Source organism: Nannobrachium achirus, assembly GCF_963921795.1.
Source record: "Nannobrachium achirus genome assembly, chromosome: 2".
NCBI classification, from domain to species: Eukaryota; Metazoa; Chordata; class Actinopteri; order Myctophiformes; family Myctophidae; genus Nannobrachium; species Nannobrachium achirus.
The window spans coordinates 77,055,043-77,075,143 of NC_137811.1; the positions used below are offsets into that span (position 1 = coordinate 77,055,043).

Consider the following 20,101-nt stretch of genomic DNA (forward strand, 5'->3'; position numbering starts at 1 on the left):
TCATGTAATCAGCTTTCTGCACACCTTCTTCAAAATGGCTGCCAAAATGGCTGCATCCACATGCTGTTTATGTTTGTGTGTGTTAATCTAAAAAAATATTTTTCTTAGGGTTGATTATATTTTTATGCCAACTGCAAGGGGACAATGGACATATTTTGGGAGCTTCTTAAAAAAAAAAATATATATATATATATATATATATATATATATATATATTTATTTATTTATTTTATTTAAAAATGTTTTAGAGAGCTAAACATGTATTAGATAGAGGTGTGGCCTAACCCCTGGCAGGCAATGTGTTAACATATCTAGCAGTGATTCTCAAACATTTGAATTTCAAGGACTCTCAGTTTGAAATGCATTAGGCTACTGGCGCCCATTTAAATGCATTTATATATCGCTGGGACCCCAATTTATATTATAAAATCATATTAAGAGTGTACAAATGGAATGGGTCCATTTGGTTCCATTTGTACACCAATAGTTACAGATCTGTAAGGGTCCATTTGGTTCCATTTGTATGAATTGAATGTTTTATTAGTCACAATGAACAACATCACATGTAAAGGAGAATTTTCCCATATTTGTACTATGGGTTTGTATTATAAGGTTGTTTGGTGTGCTCCCTCTGGTGTTGTGGCTGTGGGTGTCACTAACCTTTTGGAGGTGTTTGGTCAGATATGCGGGCACTGTGGGGGTTGAGGGCAGATTTGCGTTGACTATTTTGAAAGTCAGTCCCATAGTTGTTTAACCCTGTCTTCTACATTGAGCCATCCTAGGCTCGCAAAATGTTTGGAGGAGACATGGGACATGGGCCCCAGGTCAAGAAGTAATCGAATCAATTTATTTGGGGAGATTTGGAGCTTAGTCTTGAGTGGCTTTTTGATGTTGGAGTACCATGAGGTGCAGGCATAGTCTTAACACATGGGCTGCTCAGGTTTATAACATTTCTAGCTGTTGCTGCTGCCGCCGTTCACTCACGCTTTATTTTGAAGAGCCTCGGAAGCTTCGTGCGTGTGCACGTGGGTGTCCACTGACGATTGAGGAAGATAATCTCTTTGTTTACAAACGCTCGCGAAACTAAAATCCAAACGGGAGCCGACCATCGCGTTATAGTGTCGCCGTGAAAACAATCAGATCTCTGCTTCCCTGGCGTTCTTTTTACCTCATTCAGAGATAAAGCCCTTTTTATGTTTCAGAGTAGATTCAGAGGGCAGGCAGCTGCACGTACAGTTAACCCTTCGTTGACTCGTTCAGGGACGAGACAACTCCTTTTGGCAGGGTGACACCTAGTGGCCTTAACTCGTTACTGAACGAGTTTGGCTCCTTGGGTGTATGGGGCTGAATGAGGGCCCCATTAAGAGTCCTGAGGGTCCTTTTGTTGACAAAAGAGGACATTCTACCCAGGAATCTTGTTCTTTGATTAACTTTTTTGATCACCATTGTTGCCATGCTGTCCCCAGACAGGTATTTATCAAGAATACAGTCCAAATAGGTAATCTCTTCCTTGCTAGAGATTACTGTGTCATCAACTTTTATCTTGAAATCGTTTACATTTATCTCCCTTAGAGAATGTTTAGTCCCAAAAAGAATGGATTCTGTTTACCAAGGTGTAGTGACAGTTTGTTATCGGTAAGCCCAGTAGGAATTTTGGTGACTTCTAATCTGAGAGCTTCCTCGACCTGCAATTTGTTCTCTCCCGAAATCATGAGTGCTGAGTCGTCAGTGAACAGGAACAGTTTGCATTTACAGGCAGCCTTCATGTCGTTAATGTAAATGAGGAACAGTAACGTCCCTAGAATGCTTCCTTCCAGCTCACCGGGAGGGACGAGAACATGGTTCCATTGATGTCAACCACTTGTTCTCTCCCTTCAAGGTAGGATTTCATCCAGCTTATTGATGTGCTATCAAATCCAATCGCCCTTCGTTTATTCAATAGAATTGAATGGTTTACTGTGTCGAACGCCTTTTGGAGTTCTAGCATGACCATGCCGCAGTATTTGCTGGAATCTACTTTGCGTTTGATGTAGTCGGTCAGATACAGTAGGCATGTGTCAGTGGAGTGGGATGTTCTGAAGCCAGATTGATAGCTGTTGATTTGCTCTTGGATTATAGCCGGGGAGCCACAGGCCCAAAAGCTCAAAGAATAGGGTTTTACCTGTGACGTCATGACATACTTTTAATTTTTGTTTTTTCTATTCATTTGGTCATTAAGGTACACAGAATGAGAGGCCTGCTCTGCCGGAAACTCTGCGAAAAAAAAGTTATGGCCATTTGTATATTCACTCCATGGACTTCAATATACAGGAAAGAAACACACCAAAAAGAAATATGCTTTAAGTAGCATGTGAGGGGTCAAACTAGGGGTTCTTGATGATTCTGAATCCATTGCAAGCATTTGTTTTGCATGAAAAACATTCCTTGGGCTAGAAAACGGACCAAAATAACGGTGAAAAGTGATGACTCATCACTTTTCACAGGTTTGAGAGGCTGAAATCTAGCCCAAGGAATGTTTTCCATGCAAAACAAATGCTTGCAATGGATTCAGAATCATGAAGAACCCTTAGTTTGACCCCTCACATGCTACTTTTTTTGGTGTGTTTTTTACCAGTATAGTGAAGTCAATGGGAAACTTTTTTTCGCAGTGTTTCCGGCAGAGCAGGCCTCTCATTCTGTGTACCTTATTGACCAAATTAATAGGAAAAACTACAATTTGGAGTATGTCATGACATCACAGGTCTTCTCTCATTTTGGCACAGTGGCTCCCCGGCTATTAATCTCTCCATAAACTTTGAGATCGAGCAAAGGATGAAAACAGGGCGGTAGTTGCCATGTTCCAGTTTGCTTCCTTTTTTATAAAGAGGGATTACTCTCGCCAACTTGAAATCTTGTGGTATGTGACATTTAGTGATGGATACATTTGTAATGTGGGCTACTATGTTTGGTTGCAGGGTGATGAGTTTTGTCCAGGGGTGTTGTTGGCTGGATTATTCATGAAGCTTTCCCGGGAGAGAAAGATTCCATGATTGGCCGCTAGTTGCACTGTTTTCCCCCCGCGAGGTAACAAAAATATTTTTTTCTCCACTGGACCCCATTCATTTTCCTCTTAGATGTTCTAACCTTAATAAACATCGTCATAAATACTTTATGGTTTCTGTCGCTAGTGAAAAACTGCCTTTCAATTACCATGATATGCGTTTTGTGCAAATATGGTCCAATTTATGTTAAAATTGATGATAAAGTTGCGGGGGGCGTGGCCAACTAAACTGATACCAGCCGGCTGTGTTCTTCTTCGTGTGCTTTATTTCGGGAGGCTCAACACCACATTCTCCCATCTATCCCTGCGGTTCCACGTGACCGTTGGCAGCCAATAGCATTCCTTATGATTCCTGGGGTACCATTCAAACAACGATGGCGACACCCATACAAGGGACAAAAAAGCGTAATTTTCGCCGCATAGAAACCAATGGCTTCGCACCGTCCATATTTTTTTTTTTACACTATGGTTTTGTCAGCACATCATCAGTTTTTATGGGTTTGAATGAGAAGGCGAAGGCGTCTTTTTTGCCCCTAGGTTCTCATAGTGAGCTTGAATGTGGTCATGACCATAAAGATCTGAATGAAGGGGGAGTTTGCTGACCAATTGTGGGGCAATGGTGGTGAAAACTACATTGCATAGTTTCCTGCTTTGTTCAAGTAGTTCCTCGTTGTTTGCTTTCCTGTACTCAGTGTAAGTTTGGTTTCTGAGTTAAATGGCATTCATATTTCCCTTTTCATCCATGGTTCGGTGCGGGCTCTGATCCTGACAACTTTTGAGGGTGCTAAGCTATCAAGTACTGATAGAAATGTAGATCTGAAGCAAGACCAGGCCTCCTCGGCCGAGGTGCAATTTAAGATCTGACCAATCCATTTTTTTCCAGAGCTGCTGTTAGAGCTTCAGGGGAGTATAGCGCTTCATAGATTGCTGCAGCTCTACGTGGAATTTTGCGAGTGCAGAAAATTATGTTATGGTCGCTCGTTGCACTCGATGACACCACTCTTTTTGATTCTGGATCTGTCCAATGCTAATATAAGGTCTATGATGGTTTGAGAAGTAGGGCTTACCCTTGTGAATAGTTTTTTTCATCTGGGTGAGGTTATGTAGATTACAGAAGTTTTTGAAGGATTCCGAAGGACATTGGTGTTAACATCTCCTGTCAAAATTACCTCAGAGCTTCCTAAGCCAGTCACATGCTTCTCAATTAAATCATAAAATGAATTTTGGTCTGGTACCGGTAGTTGGAACCGGTAATCAGAGGTTTAGCTCTTGGATAAATTATCTTTACCCAAACGGATTCAGTATCGATTCCTAATTCTGGTAGCACGGTGAAGGTAAGGTCTGATCTCTGTCCTTCCATATTACAGTATAGACTTTGATCTCAATTTCAATATCTGTACAGGAATCATCTAGTTTGGTTTCATAAAATGAAAGAATCACCGTTACCGTTGCCAAACACTTGAACCCAACACTTAGCTTATTAACACATGGGTTAACACCATAGAGCAAGGGTCTTCAACGTTTTCAGGCAGGGGACCCCCAAACTGATGGGGAGATGGAGCAGGGACCCCCTACCACCACGTAGGGTGGGGGGGTCAGGGCTACGACATATTTTGTATTTTAAACATGTACAAGTTACAGCGAGCAGGGTGGGCCGTACCACTACCATTTCTAAACATAACTGAGAACCAATGTCAATAATATCAACAATCTGTCAATTGCATAGTAATCATGTATTCAAGCTATTCAAAATGGATAGAATCATGATTTATTTTTTAACATAAATGTGAAAAATGGCAATAATTTCGCGGACCCCCTGCAGTACCTCCGCAGACCCCCTAGGGGTCGTGGACCCCCTGTTGAAGACCCCTGCCATAGAGTTATAATAAGTATAGAGAGTGCACCAGATATCCCTGCCCGTCCACTTGCATTGAGCTGCTCACCCAGCGCATGAAGCGTACTTCCGCGTTTGAAACGCCTCTGAAACGTGACGTAGTGGGGCCTAAGTGACGCATTTTGCGTCATCGAGATTGTTCATGGACGCGCTGGGGCTCCAAATCATGCACAAGCACTTCCGCTATGAACGCGCAGTCAATACAAAGAAGCCTAGATGGGCGTTCAAGTTTCTGGCCCTACCTGCAGTACCTCAAAATGGCCACCACGTTAACACACGTGATAACAATTTCCCCCGTGGAGTGCTACAACCCCGTCACGTTCAGGGACGTTGTTAACTGGTTACCATGGTAACCGATCGCCCCCGCGCTGCGGCTGCTGGGAGTGAGACATGAATCTCCGCGGAATACAACATCCGCTGACTTCCGGCTCACATTGAATTGTATTCATCCTGGCTGCAGAAACATGGATACATCTCCACTTCTTTTCGCCCTTATCGCCCGTTTGGTCAAAACGGCCTGTTTTCTATGGACCATAAAATACACGCCACGTGAAAGAAAAGACTTTCGACGGTCGTGGACGGGAACACCCGTGCACACAATGTGCACGTGGCACGTGCACAGCGCTGCCTAAAATAGGGTAAATACAATAAGAAGAAGCCTACTAGGCAGTTCATCTACATTAGTTATGGGAAAACTATGGCAGCATAAATGTTAACGTAGAACTAAACACAAGCCATTGGTAAGTTATGTGATCAGTGTGGTACCTAACAGGAAGTCATGTGATCAGTATGGTACATGGACAGGAAGTCATGTGATCAGTGTGGTACCTAACAGGAAGTCATGTGATCAGTATGGTACATGGACAGGAAGTTATGTGATCAGTGTGGTACCTAACAGGAAGTCATGTGATCAGTGTGGTACCTAACAGGAAGTCATGTGATCAGTATGGTACCTGGACAGGAAGTCATGTGATCAGTGTGGTACCTGGACAGGAAGTCATGTGATCAGTGTGGTACCTAACAGGAAGTCATGTGATCAGTGTGGTACCTAACAGGAAGTCATGTGATCAGTGTGGTACCTGGACAGGAAGTCATGTGATCAGTGTGGTACCTAGACAGGAAGTCATGTGATCAGTGTGGTACCTGAACAGGAAGTCATGTGATCAGTGTGGTACCTAGACAGGAAGTCATGTGATCAGTGTGGTACCTGGACAGGAAGTCATGTGATCACTGTGGTACCTAACAGGAAGTCATGTGATCAGTGTGGTACCTAACAGGAAGTCATGTGATCAGTGTGGTACCTAACAGGAAGTCATGTGATCAGTGTGGTACCTGGACAGGAAGTCATGTGATCAGTGTGGTACCTGGACAGGAAGTCATGTGATCAGTGTGGTACCTAACAGGAAGTCATGTGATCAGTGTGGTACCTGGACAGGAAGTCATGTAATCAGTGTGGTACCTGGACAGGAAGTCATGTGATCAGTGTGGTACCTGGACAGGAAGTCATGTGATCAGTGTGGTACCTAACAGGAAGTCATGTGATCAGTGTGGTACCTGGACAGGAAGTCATGTGATCAGTGTGGTACCTGGACAGGAAGTCATGTGATCAGTGTGGTACCTGGACAGGAAGTCATGTGATCAGTGTGGTAGGCTACCTGGACAGGAAGTCAGGTGATCACAGCGTCCCGTCTCGTTGGCGCCTCCTACACAGTTGTTGCCGGAGGAGGGAGGGGCGGGGTTAGTACAGGAACGAGAACGTGTCCTGGTCAATGCACGGCCTTCTGGGATACAGGAAGTAGAACACTGACTCCAACTGGACCATCCAGTCCAACCACCATGAACTGGAGAGAGAGAGAGAGAGAGAGAGAGAGAGAGAGAGAGAGAGAAAGAGAGAGAGAGAGAGAGAGAGAGAGAGAGAGAGAGAGAGAGGAGAATTATATTTAAAAACATTCTGTGATCATTTGATATGTTGAAATGGGACAAGCAGAGCTTTGCAGCTGTATGGTTTTATATGTGAGTTATATGTGAGTTGGGGTACTGATATATTTAATGAGTAAAGAAACAACCAATCAAAAATTAATCTATCAAACAGGGGCGTGGTTTGGGTCATCAGGGAATGTAACCACTGCCCCCTAGTGTTGACATTTAACCTTACATTCAGTTATTTTATGAATATCATCTCCAACTCTGAATGGTTTTAACAGATTAATCTGATGTCTGTCCATCTACATGTGACAGTGTTATAATTTATACAAGATGTCTGTCCATCTACATATGACAGTGTTATCATTTATACAAGATGTCTGTCCATCTACATGTGACAGTGTTATAATTTATACAAGATGTCTGTCCATCTACATATGACAGTGTTATCATTTGTGACTAGGTCTGGTACTTTGATCCTTATGTCTGCATTGGTCATTTTTCTTTTTTGTACAGATTATCCAAGTACAGAATCTAAGCTTCATGATGTATCAGTTGGAATTGGAGCATATTTGAAGAGGTTATGGACATTTTAAACTTGTTGCACCATAAAACCCAAAGTGCTTAAAAAGCCATTTGAATGCAAGGAACATTTTGACACCTCTAGGTAGCCAGAAGTGGGTGTGACAATGGGAGGGACAATAGGTACTTACCTACACCCCTAAATCACTCCCCCCAAGTCAAACCACACCCACAGTGGTATAGCTGTCAACTTCAAATTTACTTTTATTCCACTACAATTATTTAAAACTACTATTTAGTAGTAGACCTGTGGTAATATATTGTGCTATAGTGCTTGCAGCCATGTCAGAAATAGTGGCCAGTAGGCCTGTCCTCTAAAAATCGACGAATCGACGTGTCGTTTTAAGCCCCCGGAATCGACGCCAATTGTTTGAGTCGAGCCGTCAAAAATATATATATTTTTTTATCACACCAGTATACTGTGGTGCGGTATGAGAGCGCTGGACTGTGACTGTCATGTAATTCTTATTGAGTCCATACTTCCTACTACTAGACTTAAAAATAAAATCAGTTCACGTGACTTGAAAGTTGCCTTGATCATATAACAGGGAGCTCTTATTTTGAAGTTAACCGCTTGGAAAGGAAATGCGTCGACGAGTTGTTATTCTACTTGAGAGCTGGCCAAAGAAGCAGCAGAGCCAGCGCGATGCGCTTTCACTTTCACTGCCCTGGGTGTGTGGTGGTTGGACTCAGGCTGAGGAATAGCGACGGGCGAACTGTTTTCTTTTTATTATCTCGCACCAGATCGGCAACATAGCTCTTTTGATACAGCAGCGGTGCTCTGAGAAAATACAACTTGTGGAAATAATACACGACATGCTGTCAAAGAGATGCATTATTCTCTCCTCCGTTGTTCTACTCTGCTCCACAATTCACAATTACGCACGGCAAATTACGCACGGCTGGACGCAATCTTATCGTCATTAATGTCCAGTGTCCACCGCTATCATGTCTCAATATGCACGGTAGTTCATGGATCTAATTCACTTTAAAGGCTTAAAACATATTGCTGTTTTATTGTATTACGTTGACGTGGTTTAAAAGCTTAAAGCACCACTTTTTTTTCTTTTTTTTTTCTTTTTTTTTTACATAAACGATTCGTCGACGCGTCGGATTAACCCCCGCGACTCGAATCGACTTGATAAATCCTGCGTCGAGGACAGCCCTAGTGGCCAGTGGTCTTTTCTACTAGCCTGGCGGGGCCCGACGTCATACTGCGTTCATTCACTCATTCCTTCCACAGTATAACGTCTGGCCTTCGGCCTATTGGCAGCTTGAAAAGTGGGCGGGAGTACTTGCCTTGACAGACAGACTCCTCTAACCAATCAGCGTAGCAAAACATCTCTCAGCCAGTCGGAAGAACGTCAAACAAACACGTCTTTTCGGCCGATAAACTCCACTAGCGTATCCTCCGTGTTCCTTTTTAATTGTTGTAATTGATTCCAACTCTGAAATAACTGCACTTATTGCTTGTTTTATGGTTAGAGCGTTAACTGTTACACTTGTTGCATCGCGAGGGCAGCCATTGTTGTTTTGAAAATGCTGCAGCATGCATCTACGTCACCGTCTACACATGGACCAATCAGGGAAATCTTTTCACTTGTTGTCAGGAAAGACAGCTACGTTTGTTATGCGGAAGCAGTCACTGATTGGCCCCGATCAGAAAATAATCATAATACTCGCTGCCAATACCTGGAAGTCCAGACGTTATACTGTGGAAGGAATGAGTGAGTGAACGCAGTATGACGTCGGGCCCCGCCAGGCTACTTTTCTACCTCCTCCCCTCCTTATATGCTCATCCTGTCATTTTCTTCTTTTTGTAGTTTTTATTTTTCACTAAAATAGTGTATTACAAAAGTACCTACATTTTATAATTAAGTAAAAGTATCAATACTGCAATGTAGAATCACTCTGTTACAAGTAAAAGTCCAGAATTAAAAATGTACTTGAGTAAAAGTACAAAAGTATTGGTATCCAAATGTACTTAAAGTACCAAAAGTACAAAATGTTTGAAAATAGCAGATCTACAAGCTCACAACGCGTCGCACCGCAATGCGTTGTGAGCTTGTAGATCAGCTATTTTCAAATAGCCTTGGTATAACATAGGGCTAAAGTGGTTTATGTATGTTTTAAACTTTAGTTATTGCTTTGGCACAAAGTTCTATGGGGCACCAGTTTTCGTCAGTCCACGTTGCTCTACGGGAATGCACGTGCGCAACACCGTAACTCGTGACCTATCGAAATTGGTCGGCTAACTGTGCTAACTGTGCTACATGTAGCATCATCATTGTTTGTGTAACTTCAGTCAGAAGGATAATCTGACGGTTCTGACAGGCTTAACCGCCTCGCGTTGTGAGCTTGTAGAAGAGCAACAATAGAGCAACAATTCCAGTTGTGTATACGATGCCTGCGTTAGCCTGCAGCTAGCGCTAGCTAACGTTAGCGTTAGCCGTTAGCCACTGCTTCTCATAATAAACAGCCAGCGCTAGCGTGAAGCTAACGCTATAGCGTATCTCGCAGCTCGGCCACTAGTCTGTAGTATAACATAAAGCCCCGCCGTTCTCGAATGCTTCTTGCCTTTTGTGAACATTATATCCAAAAAGTAAAGGTCCTATGCCGGTCTCTCATCTGTTTAATTCATAAGCGTGGAAGAAAATTGAAGCAGCTTGTTGAAATAAAGTTTATATCGCTCATTTTGTCAGTCGGTCCTTTGTTTTTTAGACACGCTACCTCCCCTGGTCACGTGGTATTGACACAACGAATAATAGAGGGGAAAATTAATGCACCGGCTGACAAAATGAGTGATATAAACTCTTTATTTCAACACGCTGATTGGATTTTCTTCCACGCTTGAAAAGTAAACAGTTGAGAGAAGTGTATAGGACCTTTACTTTTTGGACAGAATGTTCACAAAAGGTAAGAAGCGTTCGTGAGCGGCGGGGCTTTATTTTTTTACCACAGACGAGAGGCTGAGATGTGAGATACGCTGTATAGCATTAGCTTCCCATTAGCGCCGGCTGTTCCATTACGAGAAGCCATCATCGCTGCGTCTTTCTTTGTGTGCCCGAGAGCGACTCAGAGAGTCAGATCACGACGTATAAATCAAAAAATAAATCCTTCCAGAATACTGTCTTCTGCAAACCAATAACATTAGCGAGATGATGTTAGTCACTGAGAGACAGTGTTTACACACTAGAACCAGATGCACCACTGTATGGGGCGGTGCTCAAAGCGTGAAATTCGAGACAATGACTTCTTCAGACCGCAATCTCTCCTCCCCCAAAAACCACGTACAATTCCTTCCAAAAGCAGCCTAGTTTAACAAATAAAACTAGCCATTGTAGTACCTTAAAACAACTATCTTTTGACACAAAACCCTTGTTCTAAATTCGAACTTGTGTGAATTGGAAAGAAACGAAAAATACAAAAAACGACATTGACTTAATTTTCTCACTTTTCTACCGTTTTATAATCGCCGACATTTGGACGGTTCCTCCAGCCTCAGTCACATTTATACAAGATGTCTGTCCATCTACATGTGACAGTGTTATAATGTATACAAGCCTTTTATTGTGTAATGCAATCATTCATTTATTAACCTTTTTCAACATTGCATCATTATTTTAGGAATGTAATTATAGGAGGACACTTTCAAACATTTCCTCTCTTCACCCCCAAACAAATAGTGAAAATAGTGGCTCTACAAGCTCTCAACATGTCACTTGGCGACGCATTCAGAGCTTGTTGATCCACTATTTTTGCAATAGAAACATTCCCCCGGCCCCTAGTGGTAAAAGATGTTTGGCCACACCCCCTAGTGGTAACATATGTTTGGCCACTCCCCCTAGTGGTAACATATGTTTGGCCACTCCCCCTAGTGGTAACATATGTTTGGCCACGCCCCCTAGTGGTAACAGATGTTTGGTCACTCCCCCTAGAGGTAACAGATGTTTGGCCACACCCCCTAGTGGTAACATATGTTTGGCCACGCCCCCTAGTGGTAAAAGATGTTTGGCCACACCCCCTAGTGGTAAAATATGTTTGGCCACACCCCCTTGTGGTAACATATGCTTGGCCACACCCCCTAGTGGTAACAGATGTTTGGCCACACCCCCTATGTCTTTCTGAAATCACGCCTCTGCTATCAAAGAGAAAAAAGGATCAATCAAAAAAGTGCTGAACCAGGAGGTAAACACTTACTTTCAAATGTCCCTGCATTGTATTTATTAGTGTGATTGCTGCAAGCAACCAGTCTATTGTTCTTGTCCATTGTTATTTCACCCAGAGTAAACTTCTGTAACCTTTTATTTCACTCAGAGTAAACTTCTGTAACCTTTTATTTCACCCAGAGTAAACTTCTGTTACCTTTTCTGTAATCCCAAAAGTCCATTGAGTTCAATGGACATCGTCTGTCCCTATTCTGATTGGACAATATAATGTCCAATCAGACAGGATTGGTCAAGCTTCATGTGACATCACAATATCTAACATGAACAGTAAGACAGAATTCATCAGGACAGCAGACATTTTGTCCCCAGTGGATTCCTTGTAACTCGCGTCACTGCAACCACACTTTCCCAGAGTTGCTACTTTCTGGTTACTTGTGCCTGCAGAGCACGCAAATACTGCGTTCGTTCATGTGATCAGTGTGGTACCTAACAGGAAGTCATGTGATCAGTGTGGTACCTAACAGGAAGTCATGTGATCAGTGTGGTACCTAACAGGAAGTCATGTGATCAGTGTGGTACCTAACAGGAAGTCAGGTGATCAGTGTGGTACCTAACAGGAAGTCATGTGATCAGTGTGGTACCTAACAGGAAGTCAGGTGATCAGTGTGGTACCTGGACAGGAAGTCATGTGATCAGTGTGGTACCTGGACAGGAAGTCATGTGATCAGTGTGGTACCTGGACAGGAAGTCATGTGATCAGTGTGGTACCTAACAGGAAGTCATGTGATCAGTGTGGTACCTAACAGGAAGTCATGTGATCAGTGTGGTACCTAACAGGAAGTCAGGTGAACAGTGTGGTACCTGGACAGGAAGTCATGTGATCAGTGTGGTACCTGGACAGGAAGTCATGTGATCAGTGTGGTACCTGGACAGGAAGTCATGTGATCAGTGTGGTACCTAGACAGGAAGTCATGTGATCAGTGTGGTACCTAACAGGAAGTCATGTGATCAGTGTGGTACCTAACAGGAAGTCATGTGATCAGTGTGGTACCTAACAGGAAGTCATGTGATCAGTGTGGTACCTGGACAGGAAGTCATGTGATCAGTGTGCTACCTAACAGGAAGTCAGGTGATCAGTGTGGTACCTAGACAGGAAGTCATGTGATCAGTGTGGTACCTAACAGGAAGTCATGTGATCAGTGTGGTACCTGGACAGGAAGTCAGGTGATCACAGCGTCCCGTCTCTTTGGTGTCTCCTACACAGCTGTTGCCGGAGGAGGAAGGGGCGGGGTTAGTACAGGAACGAGAACGTGTCCTGGTCGATGCACGGCCTTCTGGGATACAGGAAGTAGAACACTGACTCCAACTGGACCATCCTGTCCAACCACCATGAACTGGAGAGAGAGAGAGAGAGAGAGAGAGAGAGAGAGAGAGAGAGAGAGAGAGAGAAAGAGAGAGAGAGAAAGAGAGAGAGAGAGAGAGAGAGAGAAAGAGAGAGAGAGAGAGAGAGAGAGAGAAAGAGAGAGAGAGAGAGAATAATAGGAGAGAAATAAATCATTCAGTAGCTTCACATAGTGATAAATAAACAGTCATTCAGTAGCTTCACATAGTGATAAATAAACAGTCATTCAGTAGCTTCACATAGTGATAAACTAAACAGTCATTCAGTAGCTTCACATAGTGATAAATAAACAGTCATTCAGTACCTTCAGATACTGCTAGTGATTCCCATTGTGCATCATCTTCACAGAGTAAGTCTAGTGTTGTCACTAGAACTAGTGATAAACTCCACCCCCTCCAAACTCAACACTTAACTTATTAACCTAGAGCTCAACACTTAACTTATTAACCTAGAACTCAACACTTAACTTATTAATCTAGAACTCAACACTTAACGTATTAACCTAGAACTCAACACTTAACTTATTAATCTAGAACTCAACACTTAACTTATTAACCTAGAACTCAACACTTAGCTTATTAACCTAGAACTCAACACTTAGCTTATTAACCTAGAACTCAACACTTAACTTATTAACCTATAGAACTCAACACTTAACTTATTAACCTATAGAACTCAACACTTAGCTTATTAACCTAGAACTCAACACTTAACTTACCAGTAAGACTCCCTAATCGGGAGATAAGCGAATAGGCCAAAAGTTTGTTTTACCAATTATCAAGACATACGGGCAGTTGACAGTTTGCCATGGTTACTCATTGAAGTTGAATCTCCATATATGGAGATAACCTACGCATCACACTAAGTCTGACCTCACCAGCCCATATTTGGGCATGACCAACTTATGTCTCCATATATGGAGATATGATGACATCACACAGTCCTCAGCCGATGATGTGGCGTGATGTCATACAATACACAAACGAGCCCTACAGTATAAAGGGGCAATTCTTGCCAGGAAAGAAGCATTTCTTCGACTCAGACCTTATCGCCAGGGTTGGCTTATAGCAGCTGTCGGTAGATAATGCCGGTCTTATATAAGGGTCATTTGTGTACGGTGTGGTTGCTAGGGTAAAACCATGGTTGCTAAGGTGGTTGCTAACGTACACTAACAGACCAGCAACAACAGACTGTTGCCACAGCAACGTACACAAAGGTTTGTGTACACATCACACTGCTGACATCAGATGTCATACTGATGTCAGCAGTGTGATGTCATACTGATGCGGAGATATGAGCAGGGCAAAGGTGTGACGTGTGACGTGACGGACGTGACGGACGGCCGGTGGAGGTTTTTGATACTAAACTGCGACCTTACGGTCGCAATTAACCTAGAACTCATCACTTAACTTATTAACCTAGAACTCAACCCTTAACTTATTAACCTAGAACTCAACACTTAACTTATTAACACATCTGTTGCCATGGCTTATTTCAGTCTGTACTGTGCTCTTGCATGTTTTTGACCAACTTCGAAGACAGCCTCAGCATTCAGTTTTATCGTGACAAAATCACACAACACACCGAATGAAAGAGGAGATTCTCTAGTTTCACCCGGTCCAAGAACCATGTTTCTACGATGTTCGCTTCTGTATTTATAGGCCAGACAAAAACAAAAAATCTGCTAAAAATGACCCCCTTTTTAAGACCTTGTTTTGAGAAAAACAGCTTTTAGTGAATGATACTGTATCAGGCTGAAAACTCACTGATCTTTTTAGCTTTGACTTCAATGACTTCAATATTGTATTTACAGTTATTTATCCTTCAAAGAAATACAAAAGAATAAGAAAAATAAGTGTTTTTTTTATTGTGTTTCTTTACAGGTTTTCAATCCAGTGTATAATTGCTAGTTGCAGTGTTTCTCTGGCTTGTTCACAATCGTTTCTCTCACTTTTTCACATATACCAAATAATGAAATGAATGAAAATACTTTGACATGCGATATTTGATACGAAAAGTTGATGAGATGAAAAAGTAGTCAATAATTCAATTCAAAACAAAACAAATGGCAAGAGAAGATAAGCAAATATAGAATAGAAAGTAAGGAGGGGTGTGTGTGCGTGCTCCACACCCCTCCTTACTTTCTATTCTATATTTGCTTATCTTCTCTTGCCATTTGTTTTGTTTTGAATGTGTGCGTGTGTGTGTTCAGAGTTCAGAGTCACCTTGCACGGCTCTGGTTTTCTAAGTCCTCCTCTGTGTGGTACTGAGCGAAACACTTCTTGTGTAGCGGCACGAGACAAGCAGAGCACATAAAGGCCGTTTCGCTCCTTTTGACCTTAGCGAGGGAACAGCGCTTGCACAGCCTTGTAGGCAGTGTTGTACCCGAACGCGTTCAATGAACGATCGTTCACGAACTCGTTCATATTTTGGGCGAACGTGAACTGAACGTACCGTATTTCCTATGGATGAACGTTATGACGAACGCATTCATTCTGGTGTTCATGAACGACGTTCTCTCAAAGTATAATTTCGTTCAAAAGTGTGCCAGATTTCCATAGTGTTTCAGGTGAAAAGACAGCTAAAAACACACAATAAACACGCCCTAATATGTAGCTGAAATCCACCCAATGTGGCAACCCTGCAAGCCGCCTGTCGCACTGACGTCATCATCACCAGTCACCACAGGCATGCACGCATCTACTAGTAAACACAACAGTAAACAGTCAGCATGGACGAGGAAGACAGCACAAGTAGCTCCGACCGCTCCGACTCGTATGACCATTTAAAAGAATTTTATGGAAAAGTCAGCACCGACCCAGACGGTAAAAATCTCACCTTTCTCTGCAAACTTTGTCCGCCTGGTTTGAAGAAACAAGTCCGTACGTCGGCGACGTCGGCAGCAAACCTTAAACGGCACATTGAAACGAAGCACTCGACTAGCCTTGCACGCTATATGCGAGTATGTATGAATAAAAAAGACAAGATAACGGCGAGTGAAACCATGATCCAACCCCCATTAACAGCGTACAGGAGCGGCCCCGTTTACTCTCTCTCCCAGCCCCAGCTAGACAACCTGGTTATGGATTACATTGTTGAAGACCTGCAGCCATTGAGTAAAGTGGAGAGACCAGCTTTCAAAAAATTAATTAAGGGGATGCAGCCAAACAAAAAGGTGCCATCAAGAAAAAAAGTACAGACACTGCTAAACAAGAAGTTTAAAGAAAACACACGTGAACTTAAAGCTGAACTCTCTGAGGTGGATAATGTGTGCACAGCAGCAGATTGCTGGTCAGCTGTGAATAAGTCATTTTTGGGCATCACTGGCCACTGGCTAGACCAAACTGATGTTTCTCAGAGGCACTCTAAAGTACTGGCATGCCGGCGGATTAAAGGAGCACATACACATGATGTATTGGCAAAAGTGTTGTCAGATGTTAACAAAGAATTCAAAATCCACAACAAGGTTGTATGTACAGTAACAGACAACGCTTCAAATTTTGTCAAGGCATTCAACTGTTTTGGGGATATTGCTATTGATGCTGAAGAGCCAGAGAGTGAGACAGAGTTCAACTCTGATGAAAACGAAGAGGTCAATGAACCACACTCAGCCGCTGCTGCCACCAATGAGAGCTCAGATGAAGATGACCAGATGGAGCCTGAGCCCCTCTCAGACCTGGTTCATCCCTCTCTCCCCCCTCACAGAAGGTGCATGGCTCACACCTTGAATCTAGTGGCCAAAGATACAGAAAAGGTAACTGAAAAACGCTACAAAGCAATGTCAAGAGCTGTTTTTGCAAAAGCATCTGCTCTGTGGAACATCGTTAGGCGGAGTCCAAAAGCTTCTGATACTGTGGAGGACAAGCTTGGGATTCGCTTTATTATGCCAAATGACACCAGATGGAACTCAGTATTTTATGCCATGGAACGACTGTCTCTCATTGCAAAACTAACTACCAAGGCAAAAAAGAATGTGAATCCGGATGAGGTCATCGCTGCAAATGATGCCACTCCCCTACATGATGAGCTGATCCTGCACGGTGTGAGTGATGAGTTTGGCTTTCGTCGGTTCTCGTCAGATGAAGTCGACTTCATACACAAGTTCGTGGATGTGATGAGGCCTTTGGCACAGGCACTAAATGTCCTCCAAGCAGAGAAGAAAATCTTTCTTGGGTATCTGGCTCCGACCATTGTACAACTGCAATGTGATATGAAAGACCTGTTGGATGAGAGCTCAGACCCCACTGCTGCAGAGAGTCTCATTACTTGCCGTCCCCTCATAGAGAGCATCTTGCAGTCACTGAACAGAAGGCTGTCAGGTCTTCTGGAGAAGAGGGAGCACATACTGTCTGCTATGCTGGTGCCAAGATTCAAGCTAGACTGGGTCCAAGATGAGAGGAAACGTTTGCAGTACAGAATGATGCTGAAAAGAGAATTTCAAACCCACTCTGATGACTCAGATGCAGGTCAAACCCAGTCCAGTGGTGAACGTGACAAGAAAGATGCTGCAACTTCATTCTTCAGATTTAACAAAAACCCTCAGGTTCATCAAAAAAGTGAAGTGGACACTTATTTGGATGCCCCAACCACAGAGAAGTTTGATGAATACACACAGCTTCCAAAACTCAAAAGGCTGTTCATTAAACACAACACTGCACTGCCTTCAAGCGCTCCAGTAGAGAGGCTCTTCAGCATCGGTGGTCAAATATTCAGGTAGGGATGAACTGTGATTATATTCCATAATTACTATGCATTTGTAATAATATGACAGTGTTGTCATAAATATCCAGCCTCAATCATAGTTCTGTCTTGGTGATATTATTCATAACACTTAAGCAGCAAATAGTAATTGTGGTTATCAATATAAAACGTGTCTACTGTATTTCAGTGATTGCCTCAATAATCATGATGTTAAAATGTCTTCTCTTCTTCTTCTTCTTCTTCTTTAACCTCATTCAGGCCCAGAAGAAACCGTCTGGGAGATGCCAATTTTGAGAAGCAGCTGATGTTGAATGGCAACAAAAAGATTTGAAGGTATATTATTGTTGTGACCTGTTTTACCATCCAACAGACACTGCTGTACTCTCTGAGGTGGATGCTACTGTATGTGAACAACAGCAGATTGCTGGTCAGCTGTGATTGTGAATAAATAATTTATGGCAGGGTTACCCAGGGTGCTGTGATGCCAGTCCAGGGGTGCCTCAGAATAATTTGATAACTTTTGGAATTAATCAATATCACTTCAGTAAGTTTAACCACGTTGTGAGCGTTGTGAGCTTGTAGATCGGCTATTTTTGGGGAACCAATTATTGAGCTGGGGCTCAAGTATAACGTTAATTGAGCTGCATAAAAATAACAGCATAATCTTGTTTTTGTTTTTTACAGGAAGCAAGAAACCAGTACTCCACCAGGATCCACCAGAGAGACCAGGGCTCCTCCAGGATCCAGCAGGGAGAGACCACAGAGGATCTTCATTCAGATAAGGCATTTTCAGGCTGGACAGAAAGTAACACTGTGCTTGACCCTGCACACTTTTGGACATTTTTTTTTCCTTTTTCTTTTTTTAACTAATTAATATTATTTTAGTTATTTATGTGAACTATAACCAGTGGTGACAGATCTTCACTCAGTATTTTTCCTCACACTGGAACTTACTCTTTAAGTTATTACTATTATTATTTTAAGCGTTTTTTTCCTCATTCATTTGTGCTGGATATTGCACTTTATGACACTTAAGGAAACAAATGCGACTGACTTAATGGAAAAAAAAATGTTTCTGAGGTTGTTTTCCCACAGTATATGGAGACACATAGATTTAAATGTTTTGCACTTTAAATATTGTACTGAGGTTTCCTACCTCAGCCTGGTTCCTACCTCAGATTGTGCTGTTATTATAGTCATGTTAGGGGTGGGCTATATGGTGGTAATTATCGTTAAGACGATACAATGTCTCCACGGTATGCCCTTTCAGAGGTATTGTATATATCGTGACACAATTGATGGAGCCTTGTAAAGAAATCCTGTTCAATTTAAACCTGCATTTTGGTATAAATTCATTAGTTCTCAAACTTTAAAATGTCAAGGTCTCCACTTAACTATGACAGTATAAATGAAACCAAATGCACTTGGTTTAATTTGTATACTACGTACCCTACTGTCAAGAGTTACATACTTGTAAAGTTCAATTTAGACCCCCCAAAAGGAGCCCACCCCTATGTTGGCACATGTTTTGTTCTGGACTTTGTTGTTAAAGTATTGAAATGAAAAGGAAGAAGAAAAGAAAACATGCACCTTAAGGACTACAGTCCTGTTTTTCTATTCATAATAAAGAGTCTAAAGACCATTCAAGCAGCACGTTTTTACTCATGTTTATGTAAATGTACTGTACTAGAGATGAAAGCTGCAGCTGCTAGTGTGGACTAATGTGCTTTGCGAAGACGAATCTAACACATAGTTTCAGGGTTGAAACGGAAATAATTGCTGTGTTAGGGTCTATATGTGTGGTGTCAATAGATTTGACAAATAATAGCTTGCAGTAACGTCTAAAATTTGAATAGTCAAAAGTATAAAAAATTATGGTTAAAAAAAGAACTAAAAAAGAACTATGTAGTTCATTTTGGGGAACCATGAACTTTAGTTCATAATGGGGAATTATGAACTAAAAATGAACTAGTTCATTTTAGAAGTTCTGAACTTGAACTTGAACTAGTTCCTTTTTAAAGTGAACTTTCCCAACACTGCTTGTAGGGTTGGCTTTGCGGGTGGTGCGTGGTATCTTGATGATCGAATGGTGTGTTGTCCTAGGTAGGATGCCAGCCCAGAGCCTTGACCGAGGACCACGCCCCCTTGTTCCTCTGCTGAAGCGTGTTGGCTTGGTCCACGCTTTCACAATGCTGTTGATGAAATCCTTCATGTTGGTAATGGCACCCTGAGGATTTCTCTTCCTGTAAAGGATGAAAGCATTGAAGCAGGCAATCTGGAACAGGTAAAACATGAACTTATTGGTCCACTTGCTGGATTTCCTGGTGAAGGGATAATACGCAATCTGTTGATCAAGCCTATCAACTCCTCCCATTGAGTGGTTGTAGTCT

General features: G+C 42.4%; 1 protein-coding gene across 9 annotated transcripts in view; it reads right to left on the bottom strand.

Moving 5' to 3' along the window:
* LOC308280511 (neurotrypsin-like) overlaps positions 1 to 20,101 on the bottom strand; it is a 93,279-nt gene that overhangs the window by 26,125 nt on the left and 47,053 nt on the right. For 8 of the 9 annotated variants that reach the window (XM_080720803.1, XM_080720807.1, XM_080720804.1 and 5 more), the window contains 2 exons: positions 12,817 to 13,002; positions 6,590 to 6,775 (listed from right to left, as the gene is read on the bottom strand). In XM_080720803.1, coding sequence (XP_080576929.1) covers positions 6,590 to 6,775; positions 12,817 to 13,002 — 372 coding nt within the window. The remainder of the gene's footprint in view (positions 1 to 6,589; positions 6,776 to 12,816; positions 13,003 to 20,101) is intronic. The other variant, XM_080720806.1, reaches the window with a different exon arrangement.